General features: G+C 64.5%; 1 protein-coding gene across 1 annotated transcript; it reads left to right on the top strand.

The window, feature by feature from the left end:
* Nucleotides 1–612: 612 nt before the first annotated feature.
* Nucleotides 613–11,867, top strand: NPR2 (natriuretic peptide receptor 2). Its single transcript, XM_005231530.3, has 22 exons — nucleotides 613–1,398; nucleotides 5,964–6,163; nucleotides 6,247–6,360; nucleotides 6,633–6,768; nucleotides 6,860–6,954; nucleotides 7,039–7,171; nucleotides 7,286–7,370; nucleotides 7,483–7,603; nucleotides 8,025–8,099; nucleotides 8,266–8,343; nucleotides 8,481–8,585; nucleotides 8,827–8,898; nucleotides 8,976–9,135; nucleotides 9,209–9,364; nucleotides 9,447–9,615; nucleotides 9,732–9,878; nucleotides 10,058–10,181; nucleotides 10,313–10,381; nucleotides 10,453–10,627; nucleotides 10,712–10,810; nucleotides 10,907–10,998; nucleotides 11,167–11,867. Exons 1-22 carry the CDS (start codon nucleotides 660–662, stop codon nucleotides 11,227–11,229), a joined length of 3,207 nt encoding a protein of 1,068 aa, XP_005231587.2. The 5' UTR covers nucleotides 613–659; the 3' UTR covers nucleotides 11,230–11,867.
* Nucleotides 11,868–15,568: the final 3,701 nt, after the last annotated feature.

The following is a 15,568-nucleotide window of genomic DNA, read 5'->3' on the forward strand; positions in this document are numbered from 1 at the left end:
AGCCCAAGACCTCCCTGAAATCCCTGGTGGGGTGCCCTCCCCTACAGCACACCCAGAGCCGTGTACCCCCTCACACCCCACAGCGGGGGCACCCCTCTCCAGAGCACCCCTCGGCAAGGCCCCGTTGCGCACAATCCCTGCACCCCATCGCCCAGGGCATTCCCCAGCTCCAGGGGGGACCCCCAGAATGGGGCATCCCCTCCCCAACCCGCAGCCAGTGGGGCTACCTGCAACCCGGACGCCCCCCTCCCACCCACCCTCCTAGACCCCCTAGAGCCCAGCCACCCCCTCCTCAACCTCTGCCAACTGCGGGCCGCCCGACACGGAAAGCCCCCTCCCCAACCCCTCCACCGGCGACCCACAGAAGGCGAGCACCCCGCCACCCCTCCAACCCTGCCCTCCCGGAGCCAGTGCGCGCCTCCCCCGCCCCCCGCCCCACTAGCCCCCCGCCCCGGCCCCCCTCTCCGGGGACACCGCCCCCCGCCCCCGCCGCGGTGCCGCCCACCCCCGTGCCGCCCGTCCGGGCGGGGAGCGGCGGCAGAGGGCGCTGGCCGGCCCGGGGCGGTGCCGCCCGGGGGAGGGCGCAGGCGGCGGGGCGGGGGCGCGGCGGGGCGCAGGAGCCGCGGGCGGCGGCCGGGGCGGAGGAGCCAGCGCGGCCCATGGCTCCGCGGCTGCCGCTGCCGCTGCTGCTGCTGCTGCTGCCGGCGGCGCTGCTGGTGCCGGCGGCGGCGGGAGCGGGCCGGCGGGCGGCGACCCCCGACGGGGCGGCCGCCAACTTGACGGTGGCGGTGGTGCTGCCCGAACGCAACGTGAGCTACGCGTGGGCTTGGCCGCGCGTGGGGCCGGCGCTCAGCCTGGCGCTGGAAGCGCTGGAGCGGGGCGACCCGCCGCTCCTGCCGCGGCCCTTCTCGGTGCGCGTCGAGTTCATGAGCTCGGAGCTGGAGGGCGCTTGCTCCGAGTACGTGGCACCGCTCAACGCCGTGGACCTGAAGCTCTACCACGACCCCGACGTCCTCTTCGGGCCGGGCTGCGTCTACCCCGCTGCTTCCGTGGGGCGCTTCGCCTCGCACTGGCGGCTGCCGCTGATCACCGGCGGGGCGGTGGCGGCCGGCTTCAGCCGCAAGCGGGAGCATTACAGCACGACGGTGCGTACCGGGCCCTCGGCCCCGAAGCTGGGTGCCTTCGTCTCCCACCTCCACGCCCACTTCAACTGGAGCGCCCGCGCCGTCCTCCTCTACGTGGACCGCAAGACTGACGACCGACCCTACTACTTCACCGTCGAGGGGGTCTACCAGGAGCTGCAGGACGGCAGCAACCTCACCGTGCGCCACCACATCTACTCTCCCGACGAGGGCGGCCCCGATACCGCCGTGCACTTCATCAAGGCCAACGGGCGCGGTGCGTGGGGAGGGGGCGGGGGGGGGGCTCCGCGGGACAGGGCTGAGCACTCGGGGCGGGGGAGGGGGGGGGGAGGGGGGCGGGGAGCGGAGCGGCCGGGGCTCCCCGCGGGGGAACCGCACGGGGCTCGGAGAGACGGCAAAATCTTCCGTGGGGCGCAGCGAGGGGCTGCAGATGTGGTGGGATCCGTGAGGGGACAGGGGTAGGGTGGAACCTGTCTGGGGCACAGTGGGGGGACAGGGGTGCTGTGGAGCACACACGGGGCACAGCAAGGGCTTGAGGGTGCAGTGGGACCTGTCTGGGGCGCAGCAAGGGGACAGAGACGAAGTGGGACCCGGGTAGGACACAGTGAGGGACCGGGCACACGGTGGAACCCGTGTGGGGCACAGCAAGGGCTTTGGGGGCCACTGGGATCAGTGTAGGGCACAGCAAGGGGCTAAGAGGGCAGTGAAATCCCTGTGGGGCACAGTAAGGGGACACAGTGGGATGCATGTCGGGCACAGGGAGGGGCTGGGAGCACAGTGGGGACCCATGTGAGGCATGGGGAGGGCTGGGCAAAGCGGGTTGTATATGCTGTGCAGCAGGGGGTGGGCACGTTTTGTCACGGTGGGGCTGGGGGAGCAGCGGGACCTGCACAGGGAGGTGGGTGCACAGGGGACCAGGCAGGACCTGAGACCCCCAGGTCACCCTGGTGCCAGTGAAGGGGGTCCAGAGCAGGGTGAGGAGTCACAGGGTCCCCTTCCCTGCCCCCCAGCCCAGTCACCCTGTGCTGGGGGACAGCTGGGGTGGACCCTCACCTTGGTGGGATGTGTGGTGTGAGGGGCACTGAGGCCACCCTATGCTCTGTGTTGGCATGATCAGGGTGTCCGTGGGGGCAGGCAGGACCCAGCCACCTCCTTGGAGGCTGAAGGTGATGGTGTGGACGTGGCCGCCTGAAGGGCAGCGCCGGCTGTTGTTACATGCCTAGAGCAGCCTGGTGCCGACACATGGAGGTGGCTGTGCCATGCTTGGGCAGAGCCCCCAGCCTGGCACCTGAGTGCCCTGAGCTGTCAGTGTCCCCGTTGTGCCCCAGGGAGGGGGCTGGGGATGGCCCCACCCTGATGATGGAGGGATAAATCAATGTTGTGCCTTTGGAGTGCCCCAGGAGAGCGGCTATACTGGGAGCAGGAGGAAATGGAGGGGCTTACGGAGGCAGCTAGAGAGCAAGGGCAGCCTGATGCGCTTTCATTATTGATGAGCAGGGTTTATTGATCCCGGAGCCAGCCGCTCCGTGATGCTTCTTAATGGATCCTGAGATGCTGTGTCATTAAGAAGGACATCGAGCCGCGACGATTGGAGCCAGATGGGCCAGCGGGAGATGTGGCCAAGGCTGTGTGGGATGAGGCTGGAGGCGTGTGGCTGGGGTGCTTTGGGGTGCTGGACCAGGTTCGCCCAGGGTTGAGGCTGGTGGGGCTGGGCATCCCATGGTAGGCTGCAGGACCTGAGCAGCTTCTGGCTACCTCTCTCGTTTGCTTGGCCAAGAGGCTGGGATGAAAGCTCCCTGTGTGCACCGTCACCAGCCGTGGAGTGTGGAGCTTTGTGTGGGATGGGGGCAAAGCACCCCGCAGTGAAAAAGGTTAAAATCAGCGATTTCTGTCAACGTTTCCGGTTTGGTGCCGTAAATCACCCTGGTGGGAATAGATCTCTCCTGGTGCAGGCAGGGGGTCGTGGCTGCTGGGGGAGGATGCCAGGCGTGGGCAGAGACCTGGGGGCCTTCTGAGCTGGGATGTGGGAGGGTCTGGGCCCCTATGGCCACAGCCCGGAGCGGGGCGCAGAATGTGAGGCTGAGTGCTTGGCCCCGCAGGGGTGGGTGCTTAGGGCTGTGATGCTGATGTTAGTTACATGCTTTCCTAACCTCGGGCTGTGGGGGACTGAGTAGGGACCCTGCAAGTCTGTCCTGGGGGTGCCCATCCCTGCATGGTGGGGCACGGAGAAGGAAGCAGGAGCTTTGGTCAGAGCTACATCTGTGTCCATGCCCTGCAGCGATACCGCGTCATCCCTCTTGGTGTCACCTTCCTTCTCCCAGGTGACCGGCAGGATTTTGGTAAACATTTCCAGGGGAAAGCTGCTTCTGTGTCCCACCATGTGTCCCCAGTGCTGCCTAACCCTGACATTTGTGGCTCTGAAGAGCAGGCATGGCGGGATGTAGGTGCATCACCCTGTCCCATGCATGGCCCCCTCACACTTCCCATTGCCCCTCTTACTGGTGTCTGGGTGACGTGCAGGGGCCCACGTCTCTCCTGCCACTTGCAAAAGCGCTGATATAATTAGAGCTGTGGTTGAGGGAATTACCGGAGCATCTGCCCACAAAGCCCAGGTCTCCTGCCTGGGGAGATGGCTGGGTGCTGCTGGCAGGAGGGGAGTGCATTTGGTCCTCATCCCTGCAGTTCCCCTGGGTGTGGGATGGCCACTTGACTGGGGTGAGGGTCTCTGCGCTGCAGTGCCCTGTGCTGATGACGCTGCTCAAAACAGATTTGCAGGGATTTGCTTCCCCAAACCAGGATTCGCCCTCACTTCAAGGTTATCTTCCATCATGCAGGGGTCGGACAGCATCCTGCCACCCTGTCTGCATGCTCGTGGTCCTGCCTGTCCCTTGGGGCCATGCACCCTGCCTCCTGCATCACGGGCACACACTAAAGAAATGCCTGGGGGCTGCATGCACCCCAGCCTCGCAGGACCTCATTCCCCTTGTCCTCAGTGATGATAAAGTTGCCTTTGACCATTCGCAGACCCCTGGAGGGTTCTGTGAGCAGGCAGGGGTGCTGCTGGCTGGGCGGGAGGCTGCCAGCTGGAGACAGCTGCCAGTGTCATGAAAAGCCCCAAGCGTTGACCCTTCCCTTCTGCACAGCTCCTGCAAGCTGTCCCCAGGGAGCCATCCAGGCGCCATTGATCCCCATGCTCGGCGGCCTTTGACCAGGCAGGCTTTTGCTGCCGCCACCGCAGGGGCTGGCTGCCCATGGTGTCCCACCATCTGCTACCAGCTGTTGCAGCTCCCCAGCCTGTGTGGTGCTGTGGGCCGCCTTTTCCTGGCGCCTGTGATGGGATGGGGAAAGCTCCATGCTGTGTCCCCATGGCGGGGGACCCTCAGTCTCTGCGTGCTGGAAAGATGCTGCGCTGTCCATCCTGGCTGAGAAATTTGGGTACAGCACATTTCTGGGTGCGGGACTAGTGAAGTGGGGAAGCCAGGAGTGTTTATTTGAGGTTTTGCAGCACTCAGAGGGAAACCATTTCAGACCATGAAATGGGCTTTTGCTCATGCACAGCCCAAGCTACTGCAACTCCCCTCTCTCCCGTGCCCAGGACCAGCTCCCCACATCGCTGTGGGTTTCCTGTGCCCAGGGTGGCTCTGCTGGGTTTCTTCCCCCACCTATGGGCTGCCTCGCTGCCTCCATGGGCGACCCTGTCAGCCCTGCTGCCTGCACGGCCGGGTGTCCTCCAGCAGCTGGGACACTGTCCCAGGGCATGGGGCTTCCTTGCTGTCCCCAGCACTCCCCACGCTCCAGATCCAGCTGGGGCGCCGGGCCCCATGCAGAAGGGCTGCGTGCTGGGGCCAGTGCCCGAGCGTGACATTCCTACAGCACCCGCCGCCTCCTCTGTTGCTCAATCCCGGGTTCCCAGCCAGGCTGGCTGGAGCAGGGGCCCTGGTTTTCCGGGGGGAGGGAAGAGGCAGTGGCAGGATCCTCAGCAAGGGCAAGGAGGGCCCCTGCTCGGGGGGGTTTCAGACACTCTTGGGCACCCATCCCCATGGCCCACGGTGCCCTGTGCCAGCCCCATGCTGCCCCGACGCAGCACCTGGGTGAACATCCCAACAGGGCTGGCTGAGCCCCCAGCAGCGGGTGGGGGCACGTGGGGTGGCCAGCCGGGCCCCAGACACCCCCTTGCCGCGTGGGTCGCACTAGCGAGATGCTCTGTTTCCAATTAGCGCCGGCGGCCGCAGAAGGTGCTGGAATCCGGGAACCTGCGCATTCCTGCCGCACGGCTGGCCAGCCACAAACCCAAACATGGGTTTGTCCCATTCCTCAGCCCGGGTTCCCCAGGGGCCTCCGGCGCACGGCCCCAGTGCCTCTCCTGGCCCCCAGGTCCCCTGTCTGGGGCTGGTGGGGAGCAGCTGGGGATCTGGTGCCAGAGGAGACAGCCCCTGGGTGGCTTTTGCTGGAGCAGGATGCATGTGGGTGCTGGAGCAGAGCGTGTGGGGTCTGTGCATAGGGTTGCATATTTTGGAGCAAGGGTTCCCCTGTTCTCCTTTCCCCCTTCAGCCCAAGGTAGCTGGTGGGGCAAGGGTGGGTCAGGGCCAGTGAGGGTGGTGGGGCTGAGTGGGCTCTGTGGCCATGGGTCACGTAGCATGAGAAGGTGGTCAGCCATGCACTCCCCCATCTGCCTGCTCCGTCCTCCCCACAGCCGTTGAGTGTGCCCCCGGGGCTGTTCTGCCCGTTGCCCCAAGGGAAAGCGTCCCACCCCACACCTGTTGTGCGCTGGGTAGGGGCGGTGTGGCATTGCCCCCCTGACATGCCATGTCTGGCCAGCAGTGGTGTATCTCTGTGGGCCACCGGAGATGCTGCGGCAGATCATGCAGCTGGCTCAGCAGGAGAACCTCACCAATGGTGACTACGTCTTCTTCTACCTGGATGTCTTCGGGGAGAGCCTGCGGGGTGACTCTGCCCGCGACCCCTTCAAGCCCTGGCAGCAGAGCCCAGGCCAGGACTCGGGGCTCCGTGAGGCTTTCCAGGTGAGCTGCACCCGCCTGCCTGAGGACAGGGACCTCCTCAGCCTGGCCTCAGTGTGTGAACGGGGTGCTGTGCTCGGTTGCAGATGGTGCTGGTGATCACCTACTATGAGCCCCAAAACCCCGAGTACCAGCACTTCCAAACCCAGCTCATCCTTCGAGCTAAGCAGAAATTTGGGGTGCAGCTCAACTACTCCCTGGTGAGTGAGCCCCCCTGCATGATGGGGCAGTGGGGACCCTCTGCATGGGGCTGTGGCACCTCACCAGGATGCAGGGGGTGGGACACAGCCACAGGCAATGCCCAAGGGGCCATTCCTGGTCTGAGCAGCCATGGGCACTGCCATTCCCCCGGGGTGCATGTTGGCTCCCATGTGAGGTTATGGGGTTGTGGGTGGGTACATGACCCTGGTGTGGGGCTCCTGGGGTGCTCCCATGCATGTGGCCACAGGTGTGCTGAAGTTCCCTCTGACAGATGAACCTGGTGGCGGGGTGTTTCTATGATGGGATGCTGCTGTATGCCATGGTGCTGAACGAGACCCTGCAGGAGGGTGGCTCCAAGAAAAATGCCACCCACATCATTGAGAAGATGCGAGATCGCAAGTTCCAGGGTAACGGTGGGACAGGGGCAGCTGGACTGAGGGTGCCACGGGGGCGGTGGAACCCGGTCCCTGTCCCACCTGGGTCTTGCTTCTCCCACAGGAGTGACGGGACTGGTGAGCATGGATAGCAACAATGACCGGGACACCGACTTCAACCTATGGGCCATGGGCGATCCCGAGAGCGGGCAGTACGAGGTGGGGGCTGGCACTGGGATCCTGCCAGCAGCTGGGGCTGGGGGGCTGGGATGCTGGGGGCGGCCTCAGCTCTCTCTGCCGTAGGTGGTGGGACACTACTCGGGTGTGGAGAAGCAGATCCACTGGCTGGGACGACCCATTCCCTGGGTGAAGGGGGCCCCCCCCTTGGACAACCCACCCTGTGTCTTCGACGTGGACGACCCCTCCTGCGATAAAAGTGGGTGTACTCGGCCTCCATGTCCCTTGGTCCCCAGCACCTTTCCCTGAGGGTGCATGATAGCCTGGCACCTGTGGCCAGGTGGGCCACACTAACATCTCCTCTTGCCCACAGCCCCCCTCTCCATGCTGGCCATCGTGGCTTTGGGTACTGGCCTCACCTTCGTCATGTTTGGCATCTCCAGCTTCCTCATCTTCAGGTCAGTCAGGGCTGGTGGAGCCTCTGGGTACTGGTACCCATCAGCCTGGTTTGGGGCAGGGGGGCAGGCAGGGCAGAAGAGTATGGGGGCCTGACCCCTGTGTGCCCCCCAGGAAGCTGATGCTAGAGAAGGAGCTTGCCAGCATGCTCTGGAGGATCCGCTGGGATGAGCTGCAATTTGGGAGCCCTGAGCGGTACCACAAGGCAGCAGGCAGCCGGCTCACCCTATCCCTGGTGAGACCTTCCTGCCCTGGGGCACCACCCTCTTCCTGCCCCTGCCCCGTCCTCCGTCCTCCCTCCCTGCATGACAGCTCTTCCCTGTTGATCCCCTCCACAGCCCTCCATCCCCTATAGAGCCACAGCCCCGCTGTGTCCATCCCTTACACAGCCCTGCATCCTCTACAGAGCACCATACCTCATCAGGCCCCTGTGTGGCCTTCCGTCCCCTACACGGCCACATGTTACCCATACCCTACACACCTTACACCCCCTGTAGTGCACCATACCTCATCCTGTAGCCCTTGCCTTCCCTACAGAGCATGCAGACGTCCTGACCCTTCGGAGCTTGTCCTGCCACCATCCCTTGCACACCCCTGGGGGTGCCTGCCATGCTGCACTCCAGGGTCCCCATCCCTAACCCCCTCCTTCCCTGCAGCGTGGCTCCAGCTACGGCTCCCTGATGACCACCCATGGCAAGTACCAGATCTTTGCCAACACCGGCCACTTTAAGGTCAGTGCAGCAGACGGGGAGCTGAGCTCTCCCCTGAGAACCCCCCAGCCCTGTTGGGGTGCTTCCCTTCAGCTGTAACCCCACCCTGCGGCATGCTGGCACCTTCTTCCCCTCCCCAAATCTGCCCAATGGGCACTGACCTCTTCCACCCTCCCTGGCACCGCAGGGCAACGTGGTGGCCATCAAGCACATCAACAAGAAGCGCATCGAGCTGACACGGCAGGTGCTCTTCGAGCTGAAACATGTAGGTTTGGGGTCTGGGCTGCAGTGGGTTCCCTGCTTGGGGGTGCAAGGGCTGGTCCTGGCACAGTGGGTGCTGGTGGGAGCAGCAGCCCATCCCATCTGACCTTAAGCCTGTCTTGGCTCTGCTTCCACCTCCAGATGCGGGACATCCAGTTCAACCACTTGACTCGCTTCATCGGGGCATGCATTGACCCCCCCAACATCTGCATTGTCACTGAGTACTGCCCACGGGGCAGCCTGCAGGTAGGGGGGCTTGGGGGCACTGGGGGTGACCTGGCTGGGCTGGGCCTTGAGGACAGGGCTATAGATGCTGGTGGCCACCCAAGCCCCACAAGACCTGCAGCAGAGCTGCACAAGCAGGTGTCAGATGCCAGTGGAGGGGAGGAGGTGGGTTCCTCAGAGTCCCCCCACAGTTGGGTGCTTGGTGAGGCTGGTGCTGGCATCACCACCCCTTGGGTGGAGTCCACTCAATGTGCTGCCCCAGGACGTCCTGGAGAATGAGAGCATCAACCTGGACTGGATGTTTCGCTACTCCCTCATCAACGACATTGTCAAGGTACTCAAGTGAGGGGCACAAGGGTCTGGGGGAGGTGCCTGTGGGATGCCAGCTTCCCCGTGTCTTATCTGTCCCAGGGAATGGCTTTCCTGCACAATAGCATCATTGGCCACCACGGCAGCCTCAAGTCATCCAACTGTGTGGTGGACAGCCGCTTCGTGCTGAAGATCACCGACTACGGGCTGGCCAGCTTCCGCACACCCTGCGACAGCGAGGACACGCATGCCCTTTATGCCAGTGAGTGCCTGCTCAGGAGGACCAGGGGGATGGGGTGACCCTGCCTCACCACTCTGTGTCTGTGTCCCACCAGAGAAGCTGTGGACAGCTCCAGAGCTGCTGCAGAAGGGGCGTCTGCCCACGCCAGGCATGCAGAAAGCCGATGTCTACAGCTTTGGTATCATCATGCAGGAGGTTGCCCTACGCAATGGCCCCTTCTACATCGAGGGCATGGACCTGAGCCCCAAAGGTGAGGGTAGGGGGCAAGCGTGGGGTAGTCCTGTCCCCGACGGGGGTGGTCCAAGTGCTCACCATCGGCCACCCCCTGACAGAGATTGTGCAGAAGGTGCGTAACAGCCAGAAGCCCTTCTTTCGCCCCTCCATTGACATCGGGGTGCACAGCGAGGAGCTGGCAGTGCTGATGGAGCGCTGCTGGGCGCAGGAGCCGGCTGAGCGCCCTGACTTCGGCCAGATCAAGATCTTCATCCGTAGATTCAACAAGTGGGTGGCTGGCGAGTGGGGCGGGGGTGGCCCTGGGCAGCAGCAGGGACTGCTGTGGGGGCAGTGGTTGGGGGGACACCTCTTCCTGACGGTGCCAGCTGCCTGCACCCCGGCAGGGAGGGCAGCACCAGCATCCTGGACAACCTGCTGTCGCGCATGGAGCAGTACGCCAACAACCTGGAGAAACTTGTGGAGGAGCGGACGCAGGCCTACCTGGAGGAGAAGCGGAAGGCTGAGAACCTCCTCTACCAGATTCTGCCCCAGTGAGAGAGGGAGAGATGGGAGCATGTGGGTCTGGATGTTGGCATGGGGTTAGCATGCACCCACTGCTGTGCAAGCATGGGGTCCCTTGCCAGCTCTCCATGCTGGTGAAGGGCAAGGGACACAGGAAGAACGAGTTTTTGGGGTGGGAGCCCACTACCATCCTCCCTGTCATCACCAGCTCTGTTGCGGAGCAGCTGAAGCGTGGGGAGACAGTGCGGGCCGAGGCTTTTGACAGTGTCACCATCTACTTCAGCGACATTGTGGGCTTCACTGCCCTCTCGGCCGAGAGCACCCCAATGCAGGTGAGAGCAGGGCTTGGGGGGTGGCCCCCCTGCAGGAGTGGCAGGGGCAATTCATACCCTGGCAGTGCCATCCGTGGTGCTAGGGGGGACATGCCCGCTACCAGCCCTGCATGCACCCTTCTTCCATCCAGGTTGTGACGCTGCTGAATGATCTCTACACTTGCTTCGACGCCATCATCGACAATTTTGATGTCTACAAGGTGAGGGGGTGGCAAGCAGTGAGGTGGGCAGTGAGGAGCCCAGGGTATACCCACTGTCCCTGACTCCACAGGTGGAGACCATCGGGGACGCCTACATGGTGGTGTCAGGGCTGCCAGTGCGCAATGGGAAGCTCCATGCCCGTGAGATTGTCCGCATGGCCCTGGCCCTGCTTGATGCTGTCAAAACCTTCAAGATCCGGCACCGGCCCAATGACCAGCTCCACCTGCGCATCGGCGTACACACCGGTGAGCCCCCACATTGGCTAGCACCAGCTGGGGGATGCTCGCTCACCTGCCCTGCAGTAGCTCCAGACATCTCTGTCCCCATAGGTCCTGTGTGTGCTGGAGTCGTGGGTCTGAAGATGCCGCGGTACTGCCTCTTTGGGGACACGGTGAACACCGCATCCCGCATGGAGTCCAATGGCCAGGGTGAGCCGTGGGGCTGGCAGCTGGGGTCTGGTGCTACAGGTTGTGCCCTGCTCCCAGACCCATCCATGTTCCCTTTTGCCCCCCTGTGCCACCCAGCCCTGAAGATCCATGTCTCGTCCACCACCAAGGAAGTCCTGGATGAGTTTGGCTGCTTTGAGCTGGAGCTGCGTGGGGATGTGGAAATGAAGGTGAGAGCGCAAGGACGCCGGTGGGGTGCCCACCCTTCCTGGCACAGGGGCATGTGATGCGTGGGTGGGTCAAGGCTGGGACCTTTTGTCCTCCTCTGTGCTGGGGATGGCACCCAAGGAGCAGCAGTGGCTGGAGGGAGGGTCTCACCACTCCCCTCCCCTGCCCAGGGCAAGGGGAAGATGCGGACCTACTGGCTGCTGGGTGAGAGGAAAGACCCCAAAGTCGTCTGAGCCCCATGGCAGTGGCGCAGGCCCCCAGCCCCGATGGGACTGCCAGCACTTCCCAGTGCCTGGACTTCCACGACACACTGGCATCCCCCCATCACTGCAGCCCACCACCACCACCACTGCAGCCCCCCTGCTTCAGCAGGGCCCAGGCGTGGGGGGCTAGCAGCCACGGCACCGCAGGCCCCCCCTCCATCGGCACCAGCAAAGCCCACTTCCCCCTGCAGCCTCTGCTGGAGGGGGGGCTGGCCCAAATCCAGCCCTGGGGACCCCGTATCCCCCCATCCTCCAAGGTCCTACTGCCCCTGCCCTCTCCCTTGTGGCTCAGCTGGCTCTGAGCCGCTCCTGGGGCCTGGCTGCCCCACAGGGCACTTTGCCGTCTCTTTTCAGTACCTCGTCCCCAGCAGAAGTTGTGCCCACATCACCCCCTTCCTGGGGGGGGGCGCGGAAATGGGGGGCTCCTGCCAAGACTGACCTCGTGGTGAGGGCAGGGTTCAATGCCGCACCTCTCCCCCCTCCTCAAGTCTTCCCCTCCCCTGTATATAGCCCCACCGGGTCATGTAAATACCCCCCTCCCCCAGGTGTAAATATAGGAGTCACTGCAAACTATTTTGTTGAAATACAAACTTCCCCAAATCCTTCCATCCCCTGACCTCTGCTTCACTCTGCCCTGGAGTGCCAAGTGGGTGGGTGGGGGGAGGAGGGGGGCAACACTGAGCTCAGCCTGTGCTGGGGATGGCTGCCTGGAGCATCCCAGAGCATCGTAGCCCAGGGGTCCGGCTGCAGCATGGGGTGGGTAGTCTGGGCGCAGGGAGCTGGTGCGGGTGGCTGCAGGGCTGGCGAGGGCTCAGGGTGTTGCTGGGAAGGCAGAGCCACCGCGGCCGGCGGGGTTTGCTTTGGCGCCAGGGCAGCAGTGCGTTCCTCTGAGCTCATGCTCTGGCCGTGCCACTGCCACCTCTTGCTGGAACCCACCTGTGCCTGGGGACGGGGCCGCGTGTCATCTGCTGTGGCCGCTGGGAGAGGGCACATCCCAGGGGATGGGGCTGTGTCAGGGGCTCTCCCTTTCGTGCCCAAGGAGCAAGGCTTGGGGTAGTAGCATGTTTTGGGGCAGCAGTGACTTGCAGAGGGGCTAGAGGGTGTCCCCATGCCCGTGCTGCATGGTCCCACAGGGATCAGGACATGGTGCTCTGCCTCCAGATGCCCAGCCTGAGGACAGCCCTGGGGCAGCAAGGACCCTGGGACCACCTTGCTTTTTATTGCTTGTAGGGCTGGAGCCGGCTCCTCAGAGGGGCACAGGGCAGGGGCTGCTTTAGGTCCTTGGTGATGGGAGTGGAGAAGACTGCGTTCCTCCGAAAGGGACTGTCCCTGCTGCGGATGCTGGTGACACCCTGGAGGGAAGTGGAGAGGTCCCTGTCAGCAGCTGAGTCCCCCAGGTGCTGGCAGGGCAGGGTGCTGGGGGGCTTACAGGCAGGCTGTGGGCTTGCTCCAGCCAGAAGCTGCAAGGCTGCTCCGTGTAGTAGTTGTGGGGCTGCAGATGGAAGCAATGTGACACGGGGCGGGGGAAGCAGCATGCCTGGGGGGACACGGGAGCCTTGCAGGCTCCCTGAGGGATGCCGCAAGGGAGGGGTGGGGGACCGTTCCCTGCCTGTACCTGGGTGGTGGGCAGTGGTGTGAACTGGCAGCCCCTGGCACAGTAGTCCCGGTGCGTAGTAGAGACTGACTCCATGGGCATCCTTGGGGGACAGATCTCCTGCAGCATCTCCTTCCTGGTGGCAGAGCAGAGCCCACACCCCTCAGCTCTGGGGTCATTTCTCCCACCCCAGGCAGGCACCTGCAGCAGGGTCCCCTCCTCCGGGGCATGGCTCCAGGGGTGGGTGGCATGTGGGGACGCAGGCTTGCCTGTATTTCTGGTAGAGCTGGGACTCCAGCATGACCTCCCGCTGCCCTGCCAGGAGGTAAGGTGCCATCAGCCCTGCAGCAAAGGTCCCCTTGCTGCCTTTTGGTGGGGCACACAGCTTGGTGGGAGGGGCTCAGCCTCACCTCGTCCCAGCAGCCGGGCCCTGTGTGGCAGGCGGTAGGTGTCCTTCATGGTGGTGCTGTCAGTGGACCGGGAGGACTGGTGGACCAGCAGCCCATGGTGGCCATGCCAGTGGGTGGAGGCTTCACTGCCTGGCTGCTGCCCTGGCGTGAGGTCCAGGTGGTTTGTGGCTTTCTGGGAACACAGAGTTGGGGCTGCAGGAAGGTGCAGGAGCCCACCCTGCAGTGCCCCATGCCCACCTCTGGTTTTTAGGCTTTTGATAGTCCCATGGGTCTCTGGGGAAGACTGGGAGGTAAGCTTAAGTCACCCCTCCTGCTGTTGGCAAGCAGGGGGTCACTGCCCCATACCTGAGGCCATGCTGTGCAGTCAGGTGGCTGATGTGAGCACTGGGAGCAGCCCTGGGGGCACAAGCTGCAAAAGGGGGGACAGTCCTTCCAGCCAGCTCCCTGGGAAGGTCGGTGTGGGGACAGCTGCAACCTGGGCAGAGTTGACCTCTTCTGCTTGCCAGGGGTCAGCTGGCCTTGTACAGCCACCCCAACCTCCTGAGTGCCCAGGCTGCCCCTATGGCTGGGCAAGCGTCTTACAGCACTTGCACAAACCTTGGGGTCCCCAGGCTGTGGCATGGCTTGGCCCATGTGCCCCCCAAAGCCTGGCTTGTCCAGGCAGCCATCTTTGTGATGGGCTGTGACACCCAGCTCTTGCTGCCCTTGCAGCAAGCTCCTGGCTCTTCTCTCAGAGCCTCACCATCGCTCCCCACATGCCTGCCCATGCCTTTTGTGCTATTGAATTTCATCCCCTTTCCATCCTGCTGGGCTCAAGGTCATTCAGGGAGCTCTACCTTGGCCAAGGGCAGCTATTTAAAGAGAGGGGGCTGCCCAGGAGCAGGAAGCTTCACAGGATCAGCATGTGGGACAACACAGTGGAGAAGGTTTTGAAGAGAATGTCCCTTTATGGCTCCCCAGGCAGTGATGGGGACTTACCTCCTCCTGCCAGTTGCGGATCAGGCAGCTCCCACGGGACACCAACTGGCTGGGCTGCCCTGCTGGCATCTGCAGGAAGGGGGGCAGCACCAGCCCCACGATGGGGGACACCTTGCCAGGACGAGTTCCCTGCTTTCCATGGCAGGGCGGCAGCTCAGCCCCACTGGGATCCTTCCCAGCTTCAGCAGGTGTCACCGCACTGGGCACAGCTGGCAGGGCCATGGCGGGCAGCTCAGCCGGGGCCCACAGCATCCCCTGGGGCACCTTAGCTGTGACCATTGGTGTCTCCCTGTGGCACTGGGGCTTCTCCATGGGCACCTCAGGCAGGAGGACATGGCTCTGGGCCCTGACTGGACGCGGTGGCCTCTTTGCAGGGTACACAGGAGGCATGTGGCCCATCGGAGCCAACCTGCAGGTGGGGACGGTCCCTGAGGAAAGGCGGTGGGGTGCATCCCTCAGCCTCCCCCTTGCCCACCATGTCCCCAGCCCCTACCAGTGTGGGCTGGGCCCTGAGGCCAGGGGTCCCGGGACCCTCGTCGTGTTACCCCCACCCCAGGGTGAGGGACAAGGATCAGCTGTCCCTTTAGGGGGCAGAAGCAGTGCCTGCTGCTGGGTCAGCGCTCTGCAGGGATCACCCTGTCCATGGCTCCTTTCCCCCTCCTTGGCCCCCACCCCCACTTGCAGCAACGTCCCCCCCGGTGTCCCCAGCTCAAGCTCTGCCCCCCAACGCCCCCTGTGCCCCGTCCCGCGGCTCCACAACACCCCAGCACCCCCTGCGTGAGCTCCGGCCCCTACCTCCTCCCCAGGTGCCACCCCACCCAGGCAGTGCCCCGGACCCCCCCATCTTCTGTCCCCTGCCCCCTTAATGCTTACCCCCAGGCCCCTGCCCCCCAGATGTCTCCCTCGGGGGTCACCCTAACGCCCTACACGCCCCCGCCCCGGTGCCCCGGCCCGACCCCACCCTCGGGGAGCCCCGGCCCGCCGCCGCCGTGCTCCCGTCTCCATGGCGCCTGCGCGGGGTGCAGCCGCTCCGTGCCCATGGAGACGGCAAACACCGGCCGCGCCGCGCCGCGCCCGCAAGCTCGATCGTGGCGCCGGGTGCGCGCGCACCTCCCATTGGCGGAGAGTCTGGAGGGGGCGGGGCCCATCCGGGGCGAGGCCAAGGGGCAGGAGTAGAAAGCAGAGGGGCAAGAGGGCGGGGCCGGGGGGCGGGGCCGGGGCAAGTGGGCGTGGCTGGGGCAGGAAGGCATGAAGGCACATGGCCCGGCCCAGGACTGTGGCACCCCCCAGCCGGGGATTCGTGTCACCCTGCCCCGGGCTGCCCTGG

Source organism: Falco peregrinus, chromosome Z (genome assembly GCF_023634155.1).
Source record: "Falco peregrinus isolate bFalPer1 chromosome Z, bFalPer1.pri, whole genome shotgun sequence".
Lineage (NCBI taxonomy): Eukaryota > Metazoa > Chordata > Aves > Falconiformes > Falconidae > Falco > Falco peregrinus.